General features: G+C 44.3%; 1 protein-coding gene across 1 annotated transcript in view; it reads right to left on the reverse strand.

Annotated features, from left to right (window-relative positions):
* The window catches only part of RSU1 (Ras suppressor protein 1), a 203154-nt gene that overhangs the window by 139726 nt on the left and 44197 nt on the right, over nucleotides 1–19231 (reverse strand). Inside the window, exon 4 of the mRNA XM_045008255.1 lies at nucleotides 8484–8604. Within this exon, the coding sequence (XP_044864190.1) occupies nucleotides 8484–8604 (121 nt within the window). The remainder of the gene's footprint in view (nucleotides 1–8483; nucleotides 8605–19231) is intronic.

A 19231-nucleotide genomic window follows, 5' to 3' on the forward strand; every position in this document is an offset into this window, starting at 1 on the left:
CATACTACTTTTTCCACCCATTCCTCATTCAGTGCCCACAATAGACAGTGCCCAGTTAATAATCAGCTATTCAATATTTTGTTTTCTCCTCATTGGTCAATGTGTGGCCCCAGGCCTTATTTACTGCATGCTATTCCAACAATGCTCTGGAGACAAAATTATTCATTTCCTTTTCTACAAAGCTCATTATAAATACCTGAGTGCTTCACAAACATTAATGATTTATTTTCATAACACCACTGGGAGATGAGTGGGTATTACCCCATTCTACAGAAAGGGAACTGAGGCACAGAGAGAATAAGATAAAAGGTGTCCGTTAATTTGGATGCCAGATTCTAGTTTTCTCAAATTTAGTTTTCAAGTACTTAGCATTATATAGCACTTAATATGTTCAAAGCACAGCTCTCATGGAGTTTAATCGTCTGAAATACTGAGCACTCTCAGCTGTAATCTGACCCCAAGGTCTTAAAGTTTGACACTCAAAAATGAGGAACAGATGCTGAGAAAAGTTTGATGAAGTGATTTGCTAAGCATCACATAGGAACGCTGTGGCAGAGAAAGGGAGAGAATAGTATTCAACTTCCTTAACCATCAGATCATCCTTTCTCTTCCTGCAACACCCTACCTCATTCACTATACACCTTATGACTTCTGCAACAACCTCCTTCACTAGAGAACCCCGATTCATCCCCAAAGAAGATCCACCCTGTGCACTAAATCAGGGGAGGTCCTGTGGAAAAAACAGTATGTGATCATAAAATTAAAGACTATCCTTATGCATACACATGAGGGTGATGAATTAAGGTTGCATAGGCAACCTTAAATCTTGCATTTCCTAATTTTTTAATGCTTGACTTTGCAACCTTAATAATGTTCTTTTAACATAGGAAATAGAACATACAAAAAGCAAACTGAAAAAAATTCCAGTATGTGGCATCACACTGACATTCACATGGGTCATTAGCTGGGTTAGAATCTTTAGATCTACCACACAGACCTCGGGCACTTGATCTAACAGTACCAGCATTATTTTCTCCCGTTCTCAATCCCAATCTATTTCCTTCTCTTTCTCCCTGGTCCAACTCTTGCCCCTTTGCCTCTGAGTCAGTCTGCTTCCTCCTCCATGCTGCCTGGGCATTAGCAAAGTGTCACTGAGAGCAGAGGAGAGACAGGCTTCCTGGCTCTCCATTCTGCAGGATGTGTAGAGATGGCTTGTCTGCAGTCTGGTCACATCCAGGAGCTGTAGGGCTGCAGCATACCCAATGTGCATGGAACCTGAAGAGATTGTAGCTGCTAAGCTCTATGAAGTAACTATGGAACATGTAAAAAGTCAGATTTTTCAGAACATTTTTAACTTGGCCAAATGTGGGTGGATTTTCACAGGAAAAAGACAAAAGCACATTTGACACAAAGGCTATTCCCTGCCTAATTTCAACTTCAAGCATCGGGTCACTAGAGCTTTCCAAAAGAAAGGATTGCCAGATTTTAACATTGGCGAAAATGTATTTTTCCCTAACCTTATTCTCAGAAGTGGCTAGACTGTTTTGGCCAACACCCACCCTGAAAATATCATAGTTAAATTATGGCAAAGATAAGCAACTGAAAACAGGGTCTAATAATAGGAAGTGTTAGCCAACCTCAAGAATAGACAGTGCTAACTGCCCTGCTTTAAAAAAAACAAAACAAAACAAAAAAAGTATCAGTGCTGGACAGCTAACCAAAAAAACCAAGGGCAGGAGAGTATGGAATAAAAAAAAGGTGAAACTGTTTAATGTAACAGATCAAGGAGAAAACTCCAAGTATGAGGTTAGGGTTTGCGAGTATTCATTACAGAAGAGGATAAAGCTGTTCTCGCATCTAAATGAAACAAAGCAACTTGGAGCAGAGTGGAGATCGGATCATGCCATGTGGTATCAAATTTGGGCTACTCAAATCCTCAGGGTCAGAGTGAGTTTTCGTAAAATGGCATATTTGTAGGCCTATTTGACTCAACTATACAAAAAAACTGTATTAAACAATGTAGCTCAAGCTAAAGTTATTTGTATGAAACGTTTTTAAGAATTAGGACTAAAAGTTTTAGATGTTCCATTGAAGAATGTGGTGAATCTTCTGATGAGCAGCAGACCCATCAAAAGCTGCCTTGCAGTGCATGCAAAATGAGTTCCCCTCCACATAAGTGACACCCGATACATCTGTAAAGTGTACAATGACACGCTATACTAAGACTGAGTAACCCTGTCAAGATCCCTGGAAGGAGTCACAGCTAGACTTACTTCAAGACTCTCTCCCTTCGCATCAGCAGCAATCAAGTTCTTCAAACGTCAGTGATTTTTTTTCTTAGAGCACTCCTGTTAGGTAGGTAAGCACTGTCATCTCATTTTATAGATAGCTGAAAAGCTGCTAGCAATTGTTTGAGCGCTTATTTTCTGGAGATTATTTCAGTTCATGATCAAGGGCCACAGAGAACAAGAGTAGGCATATCAGCCTTGGAATTGGTACTTGGAAACACAGCATGCAACCTAGCAGGTACACCAGTCAACATACCAGAGCTGTTTGTATTTCCCCCTCTCTTTGAAAAGTCTTTTCTCTTCTGTCGGTATCCAGTTGCACAGCTGTATTAATGCGCACATGGATAAAGAAGCAGCTCTATGCCGAAGTTACTCACACATGTGTTCTGATGCATGTATAAACTGATCAGAGTTGTGTTTTATTCCCTTGAATAAAGCGTGGCAGGGGGGGAGGGGGGAAGGGAGGATACAGCATGTTTGTGAACTTAGCAGAGTAGGCCCCATTTGGAACGCTATTCAAGGACACAGGCAGCAATGAATCCAGTACACATGATTAGCTGGCTAGCTAGTTTACAGTTCTCTTTATTTCAGTATTATAGTTCACTCACATTGTGTGTGAGATAGGAATTCTGGTGCTACAGCAGCAAATCACTTATGTCCCAATTCTACAAAGATGTACATGCTTAATTTTAAACACAAGAACAGACGGACCCACTGGCACTACACAAGTGCTTCAAGTTACGCTCCGGTAGAACTCTCTGGGGAATCAAGGCCTTGATCTCACTGTGCCTCACTTCCCCATCTATGAAATGAGAATAATATATCCTCTCTCCCACCCTGTATCTTGTTTACTTCAACTAAGTTCTTTGCAACAGGGACAGTGGTGTACTTAATATTCCTGGCTTATTTGGGTAATGGAGCCTCTGTAGTACCATGAGCACTGCTATTTCTGTTCCTGATCTAAAAATATATAGAAATCGCTAGCCCGACAGAACGTCTGCCAATTCTGAGGGAGCATTACAACCACTACTGCCTGCTGCTGTGCCCTCCCCACCTCACTAGCACCACTGATGGCAGCCTCTCCCACAAACAAGTACTGTTACTCCCTGCCTCTTTCCAGACCCTGGCAACACAAGAGTGTGGGTTTCAGGTGCGCTCTGTCCTGCAGGAGGGGGCCCATCCAGGCACACTGGAACACATGCTTCTAGCTGGTGATCTCAGGTGGTGATTATCTTCTTAGACACCCTTTTATCCAGCACAAATCCAGGTACCAGGCTGGATGCCAGGTACACGCCTGGGCCCTATTGCTCCAAGCTGTATTGGGGGGGGAGGGGTAAACTTACCACTCTAGCCCAACAGTTACTCATTCTTACCCCTCTTGCTCCCTCCCCTCCCCAAAAAATAGTTTCTTCCTGCTCAAGACTTCAAGATGTGGGCGTAGGAGGAATACTATATGCTCACATCTTGAATATTGTGTGCAGATGTGGTTGCCCCATCTCAAAAAAATATATTGGAATTGGAAAAGGTTCAGAAAAGGGCAACAAAAATAATTAGGGACTGGAACAGGTTCTGTAGGAGAAGAGATTAAGACTGGGACTTTTCAGCTTGGAAGGAGAGATATGATTGAGGTCTATAAAATCATGACTAGTGTAAAGAAAGTAGATAAGTGTTGTTTACTACTTCTCGTAACACAAGAAAATGAAATTAATAGGCAGCAGGTTTAAAACAAAAAGAAAGTATTTTTTCACACAATGCACAGTCAACCTGTGGAACTTCTTGCCAGAGGGTGTTCTACAGGCCAAGACTATAATAGGGTTCAAAAAAGAACTAGATAAATTCATGGAGGATAGGTCCATCAAAGGCTATTAGCCAGGATGGGCTAGGATGGTGTTGCTAGCCTCTGTTTGCCAGAAGCTGGGAAATGAGCGACAGGGGATGGATCACCTGATGATTACCTGTTCTGTTCATTCCCTCTGGAGCAGCTGGCACTGGCTACTGTCAGATGACAGGATACTGGGCTAGATGGACCTTTGGTCTGTCCCTGTAGGGCCATTCTTATGTATATTCTCTGCCTCCACTGTCGTTCCACTTAGATGTTGAAAAGTGGCCAGTGGCTGATGTTTTTCATGCAATGAATATAGCCCTGTGCAGCCAAATATTTGTAAATAAACAGCAAGCAGAGGCAGTGGGTATACAAAGTTAACTTGCCAATTTTATTCTTATGTGTGAGTGAACGATTATGGTTGTGCGTGTGGCCCACGAGTGACAGTTAACCTGACGTGGCCAGGGTCTGAAGATCACAAAAAAAAACCTATCCCTAAGAAAAAAAAAAGTGATAAAATAGCAACACAAGGACCACCAGGATGTTGTGGCATTGGGTTGAGATTTTTTATTTATTTATTAAACCACTCGGAGAAGAAAAGCAGGTAGGAAAATATACAGAAGACCTCAGAAGAATGAAAGTTGACCTGGGAAGCTGGAGTACTTTACCCAAAGTGATCCGAGTATTTGCTGGAGAGGTGTAGCGTGTGAATTGTTCAGCTGCCCTGTGGACTGCTACAAAAAGCTTTAACTACAAAGGAATAAATCACATTCCCAAGGTAAGGTCTTCTTTTGATGTGTGCATTGGTTTTAAAAAAAAAAACTCTCTCTCTCAGCAGCAGCCACTAAGGGCCTGATCCAACTCCTGAGATCAAAACCTTTCCGGGGTGGAACAGAGCATTTGCCCCGCTCCTGACAAAGGCTAAGCTGGCTGGGGAAGCAGCCACAGCTGGGGCCATGCCCCAATGAGGTCACAGCTGGCTCTATAAAAGGGCTGCGAGGCAGCAGCTCAAGCAGTCTCTCTCTAGCTGTGGAGAGACAGGCCTGGCTGCTTGGAAGCTCAACAGGGTCCCTAGACTGGAGCAGAGCAGGGCTGGGGAAAGGCCAGAGGAACTGGGGAGCTCCGGCCTGGAAAACCACCAGACTGCAGGCCTTGCTAAAGGCCGGGAACGGTACTGGGGTTGCAGAGGTGTAGCCCAGTGTAGGCAAAGGCAGCAGGTCCAAACCCCCCTTGCCGATGAGTGGTTGATAGACTGCAGTCTGCCCCAGTGAGCGCGGGCTAGATGGTGACTGGCAGTAGCCACTGAGGCACTGTGGGGATAGAGGGCTGGGGGTTCCCCTGGGTGGGGAGACCCAGAGAGTGGGGGTATTGCCAGGGGGCAGCACCCAAGGTAAAGGGGCACTGGGGACCCGGGGGGCCTAAGGCACACAGGATACCGGCTGGCAGAGGGCACTGCAACGCTGGAAAAACTAATTTCCTGGATGACCAGCAGGAGGCACCGCGCTGGTGAGTCCTCACATTGCTACAAGGGGCTTTAATGGGAAATGAAACTTGAGAGAATTTACCAGTTTTTAAGGGGACAATAGTTATGTTGTAATATTTAAAATATGTGAGGCTCCCAGATGCCATCGCAGTGGTGCTCCCTTAAGACGTATACTAGAAGTAGAATGTTACACTACAAAATTAAAATAGAAGGCAGCCTTTGGTTTACCATTTGCAAGACTAACGATACTCCTCAGCAAGAATGCCAATTCACAGCACTCGTTCACTCCTACCCCTAAAAACAGGATTAACAGAAGAAATGCAGGGAAGTAGTATTCTGGTTACAACTAAGCACAATCAACTTGTCACTTGTTTCATCATAGATAGAAAGCATTCAACTATTTCCCCCACTAATGATGCAGTATTACACCTTGAGGTGTATCCCCAGTCAAAATGTGTGTGTTTGCAATGTTGGAGTGTTACTTTCCCAGGCAAACATGTTAATTATCCAGTCTCATTGTTAAATCCAAGCCAATAGAGGCTGCCAAGAATCAAAGCCTATTCCACTGTGCTAGAGAACCAGAGAGAGAAAATAAGAACCAATAGTGTCTTTATTGAGGAGCCAATACCAAGAAAATATTTATATCACTGCAGCCAACAATGCAGTTCAGTTATCAATGTCTTAGAGTTATCTAACTCATTAGAGAATAAGGACCCTAGTTAACTAAAGTCTATATGGGTTTAAGTAACAGCACGTACACGTCCTTTCCCTCTGACTTAAGTTGTTTATAGGTTTGAGTTCGTAATATAAAAACATTCATTTATACAGGGAGAAAGCTGTAAATTATAAAATTGCACCCACAAAGTAGGAAATATACCAAATACAACTACAACATGGTTTCAGTAAAAAAGGTTCATCCCCCTACTGTAGGTTTAGTTTTATAAGCCTATTTCTTGCAGAAACTCCATCATCATACAGCGACCACAGAATTCAGATTTAATAAAGATAGCAGTTAAGGGAACAATTTTTCACATGCACGAAATAGTATGCAACAGATTTAAACCTGAATTTAATAAGTGGATCATAATGATTACTCCTGACACAAACGAGACATCAATGTAATATGAAAGAGAGATCATACACAAGTGTCTCTTCCTCAAACTGTTTCAAATTAAATACATACACAACTGGTGTTTTTCTAAGACACTTAATTTTTGGTTCATAGACTTTAAGGTCAGAAGGGACCATTATGATCATCTAGTCTGACCTCCTGCACAATGCAGGCCACAGAATCTCACCCACCCACTCCTGTAACAAACCTGTGTCTAGCCATTAAAGTCTTCAAATCATGGTTTAAAGACTGCAAGGTGCAGAGAATCTTCCAGCAAGTGACCCGTGCCCCATTCTGCAGAGGAAGGCGAAAACCCCCCAGGGCTTCTGTCAATATCCCCTGGAGGAAAATTCCTTCGCGACCCCAAATATGGCGATCAGTTAAACCCTGAGCATGTGGGCAAGACTCACCAGCCAGACATATTTACCGCTAGTAGTCAAAGGCGAATTAATTGCCAAAATTAAGCTACCCCATTATACCATTCCCTCCATAAACTTATCAAGCTTAGTCTTGAAGCCAGATGTGTCTTTTGTCCCCACTACTCCCCTTGGAAGGCTGTTCCAGAACTTCACTCCTCTGATTGTTAGAAACCTTTGTCTAATTTCAAGTCTAAAACTTCCTGATAGCCACTTTATATCCATTTGTTCTTGTGTCTACATTGGTACTGCGCTTAAATAATTCCTCTCCCTCCCTGGTATTTATTCCTCTGATATATTTATAGAGAGCAATCATATCTCCCCTCAGCCTTCTTTTGGTTAGGCTAAACAAGCCAAGCTCTTTGAGTCTCCTTTCATATGACAGGTTTTCCATTCCTCAGATCATCCTAGTAGCTCTTCTCTCAACCTGTTCCAGTTAGAATTCATGCTTCTTAAACATGGGAGATGAGAACTGCGCACAGTATTCTAGATGAGGTCTCACCAGTGCCTTGTATAACGATACTAGGAATAGTATCTTATCTCTACTGGAAATACCTCACCTGATGCATCCCAAGACCGCATTAGCTTTTTCTCACGGCCATATCACATTGGCGGCTCATAATCATCCTGTGATCAACCAATACTCCGAGGTCGTCCTCCTCTTCTGTTACTTTCAACTGATGCCTCCCCAGCTTATACCAATAGTTCTTGTTATTAATCCCTAAATGCATAACCTTGCACTTTTCACTATTAAATTTCATCCTATTACTATTACTCCAGTTTACAAGGTCATCCAGATCTTCCTGTATGATATCCTGGTCCTTCTCTGTATTGGCAATACCTCCCAGCTTTGTGTCATCTGCAAACTTTACTAGCGCATTCCCACTTTTTGTGCCAAGGTCAGTAATAAAAAGATTAAATAAGATTGGTCCTAAAACTGATACCTGAGGAACTCCACTAGTAACCTCCCTCCAGTCTGACAATTCACCTTTCAGTACGACCCGTTGTAGTCTCCTCTTTAACCAGTTCCTTATCCACCTTTCAATTTTCATATTGATCCCCATCTTTTCCAATTTAGCTAATAATTCCCCATGTGGAACCATATCAAATGCCTTACTGAAATCGAGGTAAAATTAGATCCACTGCATTTCCTTTGTCCAAAAAAAAAAAAAAAAAAACCTGTTACCTTCTCAACTACAATGAAACCATAACTTCAGAACTATCCCAAGTGCCATAAAAATGGATGATCTTTACAAAACATGAAAGCTTTAAGTACAAGATTCAATTACTGTTAACCACTAACAATTTTTTTTTTTTTTTTTTTTTTTTTTTTTTTTGCTATTTTTGCTTTACTGCTACGCACCCAAGGTTCAGGTGTTTGAGCTTCTGAAGGCTGCTAATCTGCGTAGGCAGCTCCTCAATCTGGTTGTTGAAAAAGTTAAGCACTTCTAAATTCTTCAGATCTGCGATGTTTGGTGGCACAGCTGTAAGGAAAAAAAGTGCATTGCAAAATGAAAAATTCTCAGACCAACAGCTTACTTGGATTGTAAACCAGCTTTTTGTTCTGTTTGTCTGCACCTAGCACAAAGTGGTCCTAGACCAGGACTGGGGGATCCTAGGTGCTACCACAATGCAAAATGACACAATTTTTACCCACAAGAACTATTGATGGCCAGTAGGACTCTATCTGGTGTCCATTTTCAAAGCCATTGCCGGCAGCACTGTCTCTTAAAAAAATGCCATTAGCATTTTAAAATACTGAAACACCACCATTATTGAGGTGGGGCAAAAACACCATGACAAAATACTTACTGTTCTGTAGGCAGAATGATAAGGAACCATGCCTTCCATTAGGTTTGCACAGCAACAAGCACACAGACAAGGCTCAGAAACATAACCTAAACTGTTGGATGGTTACATTAATATACATCAGAAAAATAAATAGTTCAGCCATCCAGACCTAAATGACAGTTTTATTTAAGGTCTTCTCTAGTAAAACAAACAAAAATCCATTCTGAGTGATGGTCCATTTCAGCCTGCTGTTTAAATAATCTAATATCTGAGTAGGTGTCTATTTAACATTCAACTAAAAATCACAGCAATTTAAGTTCAGCCTTAAATGATGAACTGTTCAGCCAAGCCAGTGTTTAATTCACCTCCCATGAGTAAAGTGCTGTGATCAATACATACAAAAAAGGTTACATCAGATTAGCAACAGATCAATGCATGGTTATTATCTAGAAATATGAAAAACCAACCCAGCAGCACGATATGAATACGCCTTCGCAGATAAAAGGTTTAAAAGCTGTACGGATTTAAATCTCTGTTCCCACAAAGAGAAACTTAAGCATGCAGCTAAAGTTTACATTAGAGCTGGGAAAATAACAAATCATTTGCACTGAAGCTTGCAACTGTACCCACACTATTCACCTTGGTGCATAATGTTAACTTTGACAACAGCAGGAAAAGTAGAGGGCGGGTTTAAGTAATTATGAGCTTAAAAAAATCATGGCCTCATTAATTTGATGGAATGAGGCAATTTGCCCCGCCTTAAAAACGAGCCCACAATATTTACACAGTAGAACATTACAGTATGTCATTTACTAGACTTTAAACAGAGATGGTTGTGAACAATGTACTAACAAATATTTATGCAGAGCAATTAGGATATTACTCACTGCTGATGGTTGTGTTCATGGGAGGACACATTTAGCAAACTGAATAGAAGAAATTAAGACAAATCTGAATATTTTTTTAAAAAATCTCACGTTGTCGTATGATTTACCATAGCTGTGTGCACACATCTCCTGGGGGAATTCTGCACCACTGTGCATGCGCAGAATTTATGTCCCCCGCAGATTTCTTTGCTTCCCTACAGAAAAGTGACTTTGCTTCCCTGTCAGAAAAGGAAGCCAGAAGAGCGGTCATGCGACCCTCCCCGGAAGTATGTTTCAGGTGCCCAGGGCAGCCGGCAGAGACGTAAATCACTGTGGGGCAGGGGACAGGACTGGGGAAGACCCGGCTTGTGGCTCCTACCTTTGCGTTGGGCTCAGGTGCAGTTGGGTCAGACCCATCCCCAGATTTCTGCCCCAGCTGCAGGAAGCTCTGCAAACTTCTCCCTTCACCCCCTCTCCCTGCTTCCTGTGCCCATCACTCCTCAGCTGCAGGGGAAGGGATCCCTGTGCAGGGAGATGCTCCCCCCATCCGCCCAGCCTCCAGACCCCACCCCCCCATACCCAGACCCTCTCACCAAGCTTCACCCCCACCCCAGAATCTCCTCCCAATGAGCCCCATTCCCCCTTCACCTGGAACACCCTGATGAGCCACCAGCACTTGGATCCCCACCCAACTGAGCCACAACCAGCTGCACCTGGATCCCCAACCCCAAGACCCCACTGCCAAGCTCAAGCTCTATCCCCCACCACACCCAGGATTCCTCCTCCCCACCGAGTTCCAACCACCTGGATCCCCCCCATTCAGAGTCCCATTACTGTTGCACCCAGAACCCCCCAACAAGCCCCTGTGCATCCAGATCTCCCCCTGCACCCGGATCCTGCACTGAGCTGCCTGCACCCAGATTGCCCGACAGACCCATCTCAACCCACACCTGGATCCCCCCCACAGTACACCCCTCCACACTTGGATCCTGCCTTGTTGAGCCTGCCTGCGCACACCTGGTGCACCTGGCATGGAGGGGCAGGACCCTGGGGTGCTTCTGTGTCAGGGTTGGGTTCAGCCTCACCACTGAGTGTGTCCAGGGACGTGGGGGAGGAAGAGCTGCAAGGTGATCTTCCACCTCTGTGCAGCCACTGGCCTGTGCTCCCCAATGCCATGGTGGAGCTGCCATACTTATCTGACAAATAAAATTTGCAGAATTTTAAAATATGGGCAGAATTTTTAATGTTTTGGCGCAGAATGTCCTCAGGAGTAGTGTGCACGCACACACGTACACACACACCCCTTACCTAGCTGTTAACATCAATGGGAATTATGCATGTGTTTAGGTACAATAGGTATTTGCCTGTCTATACGTTGAAAGCGTATGACACAATTTTCCACAAAAGAGATTACTTAAATTTAGATTTTTATAATACAGGTGTTTTAAGCTTCAGAATATTGCGCCAGAGGCATTATCACAGTTAATATCTCTTGCTATCAGATTTCTTACTATTACATGTAGTAAGTTATGATAGGCTGGCAAGCATGTTGCTTTTTGTAATCAGCCGTATTAATGCTTACAGATTGAAACAATTATTTTCTACTACTTCTGCTTCCCAATTTAGCCACAAGCCAAGAATAATGCAGACAGAATGCAACCCCCTGCACTGCTGATGCAATTAAATCTTAGTCTGAAAGTACTGACCTTTTTGAAAAGGATGAGAGATTATTTCACTCTCTTAGATAAATCAGTCCAATTTAACACCACAAATTATGCTAAATGTGATATAGGGCTAGGTTATGTGGACACAGAAATAGTAACGCCACACAGGATACTAAGCCTCTTACAGCCAGTGGAGCTATATTACATCAATTCTATACTACAAACTATTCAAAGCGAACAGATCTGAAAAATTATCACTGATGTAACCACCCAATGGCCCTAAAGAATCTATTTTCCAGCTCACTGTAAAAATTCCCTAAAGCGTGTTAATCTTTTTTATTTTAAATACCAGTTACTGTAACTGTAACTTTCTGTAACTGTTGTTCTTGGAGAGGTGTTGCACACATCCATTCCACAAAAGGTGCACATGCTCCTTGTGCATAGTTGGAGATTTTCCCCTCAGCCGTACCATCGGGACAGCATAAGCAACTCTGACTCCTCACACCACTGCACGCACGTACACACTGTTCCCACCCGCCTTCAGTTCCTTCACACTGGAAAGGCTCCAATACGGAAGGGAAGGAAGATGGGTTGTGAAATGGACATGTGTTGCACATGTCCAAAACCAATAGTTTACCAAATTTTCTATAACTATATTTTCTTTGAGTGATTGCACATGTCCATCCACAGCAGGTGACTCACGAGCAGTGTGAGCTGGAAGTGGGCTCGGAGTCTACTTGAACGGGGATTGTAGGACCACCTGCCCAAATCTGGCATTGTCTCTAGATTGATGAAAAATGACATAGTGAGAGGCAAACGTATGGACCAATGACCAGGTTGCTATCTAACAACCATTCAGTACAGGTAGATGAGCTAGAAAGGCAGCAGAAGTTGGCTGTGACCTGACAACTTGCTTTGGAGGGGCAGTATCAGTCAAGTCAATAGCATAAACAAATACAGCTGGAAATCCAGGAAGAGATCCTCTGGGTAGATACCGGGTGGCCCTTTACTCTGTCTGAAACCACAATAAGGAGCTGAGATGAAGACCCGAAAGGCCTAGTCCAATCCAGGCAAAGAGCCAAAGCTCCCCTAACATGAGGTTTCTGAAAAAGGAGTCAGTAAATATATTACTTGATTAATATGAGAATCAGAAACCACTTTAGACAGGATTTTGGGTGAGTGAAAGAAAATCTTGTCCCTAAAGAATTGTATAGGGAGGCTCTGATAAAGCTCGCAGTTCCCCAACTTTCCTGAGTGACGTAACAACCAAGAAAACCACCTTCAGACAGGTGCAACAGAGAACAAATCACTAGCATCTCAAAAACGGGGGGAGGTGGCAATGGAGGGCAGGAGACCCATCAACTTTGCTAGAACTAAAATTTAAACTCCAATGTGGAACCAAGCTGTGATCTTGTTATAATCTGAGCAAACCCTTTAGAAATCTGATGGGCATAGGGTTTGAAAAAAACTGATTATCCACAGGAAGGTGGAAAGATAAGATAACTGCCAGATGGAACATTAGCTAAACTTGTTGTTTCAGAAACAAAAGATAGTCCAAGATAGGGTAAATCAGAGCTTTACTCTGACCAAACAGAGAATCTCTCCCATTTAACAAGATATGTAGACTTAGCTGAAGGCTTCCTACTATTTAGCAGAACTTCCTGTACCCCCTTAGAGCAAACTCCTTCCAAAGTGGTCAGCCATGAAGCATCCATACTGTCAGCTAGAAGGTCTGAAGGTTGTGATGAAGCAGGCTGCTATAGTCGGTGAGATCACATCCACATCTCTCAAGAGTGGCAGTAGAGGTCTGACTGATACGGCTAGTAGAGTCAAAACCTAATGCTGAGGGAAGCACACTGGGGTTATTCGAATAAGGTGAGCAGAATCTTGCTTGACTTTGGACAAGACTGAGCTGGAGTGGAACTGGAGGGAAGCAGCTCTCAGCAGGCCTTTGGACCAGGGTAGGAAGAAAGCATCCGTCAGTCAACCTGGGCTGTGACCCACTCGGGAACAAAAAGATGACATTTTTTGTTGGTGCTTATTGCAAACAGGTCCACTTGGAATGTTATATCACTGCGGAAAGATTGACCTGGACACATCAAGGCAAAGAGACCTGCAAACAACCTCTGCGGGTGGTCTGCGAGAGAGTGTTTTGAACTCCCAGAAGGTAAGCAGCTCTCAGGTTGATGACTGGTCATGCAGAAATTCCAAAGGAGCATTACCTCGTGTCAACACCTTGCCAAGTGCTCCTCCTTTGTTTATTTACAAAAAACACTGCTGTTGCGTTGTCTGTGAGTACCAACAAATTGTAAGACCACCCGCCTAAATCTAGCAAGGTCTCTAAATCGATGAGAGATGTCCCCAACAAATTCCGCCACTTGATATGTGAAAGGAATGCCACACAAGCTAAATGGATGGCCCAAAGCTCCCTGATATTTATATTGTAGCCTGATCCTTTTAATGCTTAATAATTGTACTGATTAATTAATGAGCTGGGGATAATAGGGGTCTCATCCCAGAATCAGGCTCCACAGAATTAAATCTGACAAGTTCAATATCTTGTAGGGAACCATGGAGTGTATGGCAAAGCAAAGCTGAGGGCAAAGCAAAGCCTTGGCTGTTTTTATTAAAGCTATCAGTAACATCAGGAAAGCTCCAAACATCATAACCAGATAGCAGTATAACAACATTAGGGATATCTTCAGTGTCATTCCTGCATATGTTCGTATCCTTATACACTCACATCCTTCCTTGGGGACCTGTGGTGCTGAGAGACAAGTCTCGGGCATACCAAATGAGTTGAATGGTCCAGGTTCCCCAATGTCCAAAGATTGGTGGTAGATCACAATGGAGAGCTGAAAGGTCAACGATGGAAAGCTAGCCCTAACTACATGGTGGCTTAGCCTATTATAGGGCCTGGCACTATCATGAATATGCCTTCTGCTGCCCAGCCTTCAGTGTCCAAATCTAACTTCTTCACCCTCATAATATTGGGAGCACTTATCCTATAGGTTAAAATATTAATGCCATTTAACTCATTATCAGATACATCACCTACTGCTCAAGCAAGTTTGTGGTTAGACATCTGCCAGCGATTCTATCCTAAAATATCAGTTCAGTGTTCCTGCAGTTGCCTGGTACCATTATGTTCAACTCCCTTTATTGAGCAAGCTATTCCCAATTCCCCCACATTTGAGGTAACTGTTGGGCCATTTTATCTATGCTAAGAGTCATAGGACTACCATATTTATGGTAACTTGCTTAAGCTAATGTCTTACAGGATACGGGCCTGCAAGTTTCTTGTTACTGCTGAGTAAAATAAAATGGCTACGCTAGCCCTAAGAGCTACAATATGGGGACTTTGGTTCTAAGGAGACAAAAGGTCTCGAGTCCAAAGGGGACTTTAGTGAGCTCCCCAACCTAGATCTCATGCATCTCACTGGAGCTGTGGAGGGGAAAAGAACTCCCTTGCAAACATTTGCAGTTTTACTCACCAGTGCAGGGAGGACAACACCAGAACAGTTACTTGAATCACTATGTCCATGAGATGATGGGGTGGTAATTACAACCAACCCTGGGAGTTCTCTGAGGTGTAGCCTAGCACGCTGACCATGTAGGTGCATGCCACCATGTGTCCTAGAAGTGTGAGCCAATTCTGAACCATAGTGACAGGGTTTGCTGTTAGATTTAGAGGAATGACCTGCATTGTTTGGCCTTTGTCAAGTCCAGAGCTGCATCAATGAATTTATTCTATGCTGATGCCTATTCAAAGATTTCTCTGTATTGATAAAGAACTCCAGTGCATCAAAAGTGAATAGCTGGTATGCTGGATAGCATTTCAGACCTGGACTGGCCTCTCACTAGCCAGTTGTCCAGGTGGAGGAACACATGGACTTCCAACCGTTACAAGGATGCTGCTACTGCACCCACACATTTTGCGAATATGAGAGAAGCTGCTGACAGACCAAAAGGCAGTACTGTGAACTGGTAGTGGGATCCATTGACCAAGAATCTGAGAAACTTTCTGTGATTCTGATGAATTGCCACATGAAAATAAGTGCCCTTTAAGTTGAGAGCAGCATACCAGTCCCTGGGATCTAAGGAAGGGATAACAGATGCTACAGTGACTGCCTGGAATTTTGTTTTCTTTAGGAACTTGTTTATCTGCCTTAGATGTAAAATAGGCCTGAGTCCTCTCTCCCCCTTTGCCTTTGAGATCAGGAAATAACAGGAATAAAATCTCTTCTCTTTGAATGGCAAGGAAACTTCTTGTATGGTCCCTACAAGGAGGCGAGACTAGGCCTCTTGAAGTAGCAAACTCTCGTGACAACGCTCCCTGAAGAGGGACAGGAAAGAGGGAGAGAAATAAATTGAAGGGGATAACCCAGTTCCACTGTGCTTAAAACCAACAGATCCGTGGTGATGCGGGTCCATGCAGTTAGGAAGTGGGATGGGCAGTTGGCAAAAACTGGGGTGGGGATAGATGGCACTCTGGTTGACAGCTCTAGACCAGAAGATCAAAATGACTGTTCAGAGAACCCAGTTTGACTGGAGGAATTGGGAGCAGCAGAAGAGGGAGAAGGATGCCTCTTGTAACTTCTGCTTCTCTTTTTGGACAGGTCCTGGGTACGCAGCAAGAAGGGCTGAAGCCACTGGGATGACTGTAGGCAGAATGGTTCTCTTTTTCCACCAGTGTATAAATCTCCTTAAGGGTCACCCTTGAATCTTTCAGACTAGGAAGCCTCATCTGTTTTAATAGCAAAGAACAAGGGTTCTTCAACTAGGAGGTCTTGAATGGTTTGTTGCACCACAGGGGGAGACCTGACACCTGCAGCCAAGATAAATGCTGCATAATGATGGTGGAAGCCATGAATTCAAGCTGGAGAGTCTGCTGCATCCATGCTTGTTTGCGATGCTATTTTGGCAACTAATTTGCCCTCCTCCACCATAGATGTGAACTCCCGCTTTTTCTCATTAGGGAGCTTGTCTTTGAACTTCAGGATATTATCCCACAGGCTCAAATTGTATCAGCCCAGTAGACACTGCTGCTTCCTAAGAGATAAACCTCCTGTGGAATAAAGCTTTCTATGGAAAGGTTTAGCTTTTTTGCTTCTTTTCTTTTCAGTCTAGAGGCCTGATATCCCTCTCTCTTTTTCCATCAGCAGCAAAGACTACCAGTGAGCCTGGAGGAGGGTTGTTACAGAAGTGCTCAAATCCCTGTGAAGGGACATATTTTCCTCCCACTGCTAAAAGAGTGGAGAACAGGGAAGATGGGGTTTGCCCTAAAAACTTGATGGGTTCCAGGAGAGCCTCATTAATAGGGAGAACTACCCTAAAGGGTCTTGCAGAGTCCCCACCTCCAAATCCTCCACAGGAGAGTACCATGCACGCAGTTCCCCTGCATGGTACTGGTCCCACCAGAGGGAAGACTGACCTTGCTGCAGATGCTCCCAGCACTTAGCCAATGTAGAAGGGCAGGAAAAGAGGAGAGGCTCTAAAACGTAGAGGGAAGCCCCAAGGCATCCAAAATGGCCACCGACATGGAAGCAGGACCCAGATACATGCAGGCCATTGGTCAGCAGAGGCTGTGGCTGGTACCAGGAAGGCTGGCACCCCATTGGGGCATGCTCGGGTCAAGACACATGTTCCAACCTTGGAGTCTACTGAGGAGTCCACTTCCTCACACCATGGTGGAACTGACCCTGTCAGCAATGGGAGGTCTGGCTCAGAGTCTGGAGATAGGGTACCACCAAGATCACTACTAGGTTCTCCGTAGATAGAGGAGCAGCAAATTTAGAAGCCACGGGTAGCAAACACTACTCTGGGGCTGGAGCAGGAACCATAGAAGCATGCGCTTCCAATCCCAGTACCAGGCGAGATTCCTGAACACTAGAAGAAGCTGGCACCAAACAGGTTAAGCAACACACTGGCTGCCTCGAAAACTTTGGGCGTAGACAGCCCTGGAAAGGGCTCCTGAGTCTGTGGTACCAAAAAGCAATCCTTCCTGGTTTCTGGACTGTGTCTGCCTCTTTTTGAGTGCACCTCTGCGTTCTTGTCTCTGCACGGTACCTTCACGTTAATCTTCAAAGGCCACAGTACTGTGTCTTGGAGAGACTTAAGTTGTCTCTCCTTAGGTATCGTGATGAGAATCTGCCTCTGGATTCTGTCAGAACAGTGGGAACACTCCAAACCAACTCAGACGTGCCAATATCCATTCTGAGTGGGAATGTTCTGAAGACAGGCAAAGCGCAGACTCCATGAGCAGGTACTTGAGTCTGGCCACCCTGTCCTTTTTCAGTCTGGGTTTGAACTCTACAAATGTGACATTTACCACTCATACGTGCCTCTCCTGGATATAGTGAGATGCAGTCAGAGTCACTCTCTGGCATAGTTTTGTTATATGAGCAACTAGCCTTGAAGCCAGGAATATAAGGCTTTAGTCCAGTACCATGCCTGTTACCCCTGGGACCCCATTCTACAAAATTATCCTAAATGTATTCCTATATCTAAATATGTACAGACACACTACGCTAGACTAAACTCTAACTTGATGTGATGTCCTGGGTCTTGAACCGAGGCCTGGGATCCCCTAGACAGCAGACGCATCCTGGCCTTCACCCAGCATCTACTGAAACCCACTGGGCTAAGACGTTATTAGGACTATAGCCCCAGCCAAGGCACCACCCACAGGAGCTCTGACTGGAGGATTGCCGGACTGCACTCATTAGTCCAACTATGCTGTTTAAGCCAGGAGGCAGCAGAGAACGTTTGGCCGAGTTACAAGGTGGTTTCCTGTTGTGGCTGCATTGCACCTTGCTTCTGCCTGCTTCCTGAACCCTGTTTCTGATTCCTGCTCAGCTCCTGCTCACCTCTGCCTTCACTTCTATTCCCACCATCCTCCTGCTCAGTGCTTGATCCTTGCCTCACCTCCAATCCTGGCTCCAATCTTGGCCTCCGACTTCTGACCCCGACTCAGATTTGACCCTTGGCTCTGGCATCTGTCCTCAGCTCTGACGCTCAGCTTTGATTCCTGGTTCTGACTCTGGCTTGACCCTTGGCTCTGGTAACTGGCAGTTGACTGTGGTGCTGACCCTCGGCTTTGTTCCCAAACCTGGATGCCTGCTCTACCCACAAGACCAGATTCCTGCTCTGACTACAACACTCTACAGGTACTATATACGCTACAAGAGGGAAGACTTGCAGATACAAAGAGCAGAGCTCCAACAATAGTCACAGGCAGTAGAAAAACTGGGAAGAGGAATTGGGAACAGCACAGCCCTTTATACCTGCATGCAGTGGCGCAAGGCTCATACTGCCCTGACAAGCGCTGCTGAGGGAAAAATCCTCAAGAACTGCACATGGCACACACACACACACACACACACATCTATTGTGGAATGAAAATGTCCAATCACTCAAAGATTAACTGTGTGTATATCTTGGCCTCCTGAGTCAGTAAGTTTGTTGCTGACCATTTGTATTATTGTGTGCAAAGTATTTCTTAAAACGTCTTCTGTAAATGGCATAACAGACAATGCCCATCCACATAGCTCCCAGCACAATCACATGAAATGTATTTAATGACTCACTATATAAGCCAGGCTATCATTATGGAGTGGCACTAGGGAGCACCATCTTCCCAACTCACTCTCAGCCTCTCCAGCCAGACCTCTCAGCAGGGTCAGAGCGTGCCTCAGAGGAACAGAAGCTTCTAAAGAAAAGCTCTCTTTCCAGCCCCTATGCAGTGCTACACATCCCATTGAAGGATGGTATAGACACTCTCAGAGAGG

This window comes from Mauremys mutica, chromosome 2, assembly GCF_020497125.1.
Source record: "Mauremys mutica isolate MM-2020 ecotype Southern chromosome 2, ASM2049712v1, whole genome shotgun sequence".
Classification (NCBI taxonomy): Eukaryota; Metazoa; Chordata; order Testudines; family Geoemydidae; genus Mauremys; species Mauremys mutica.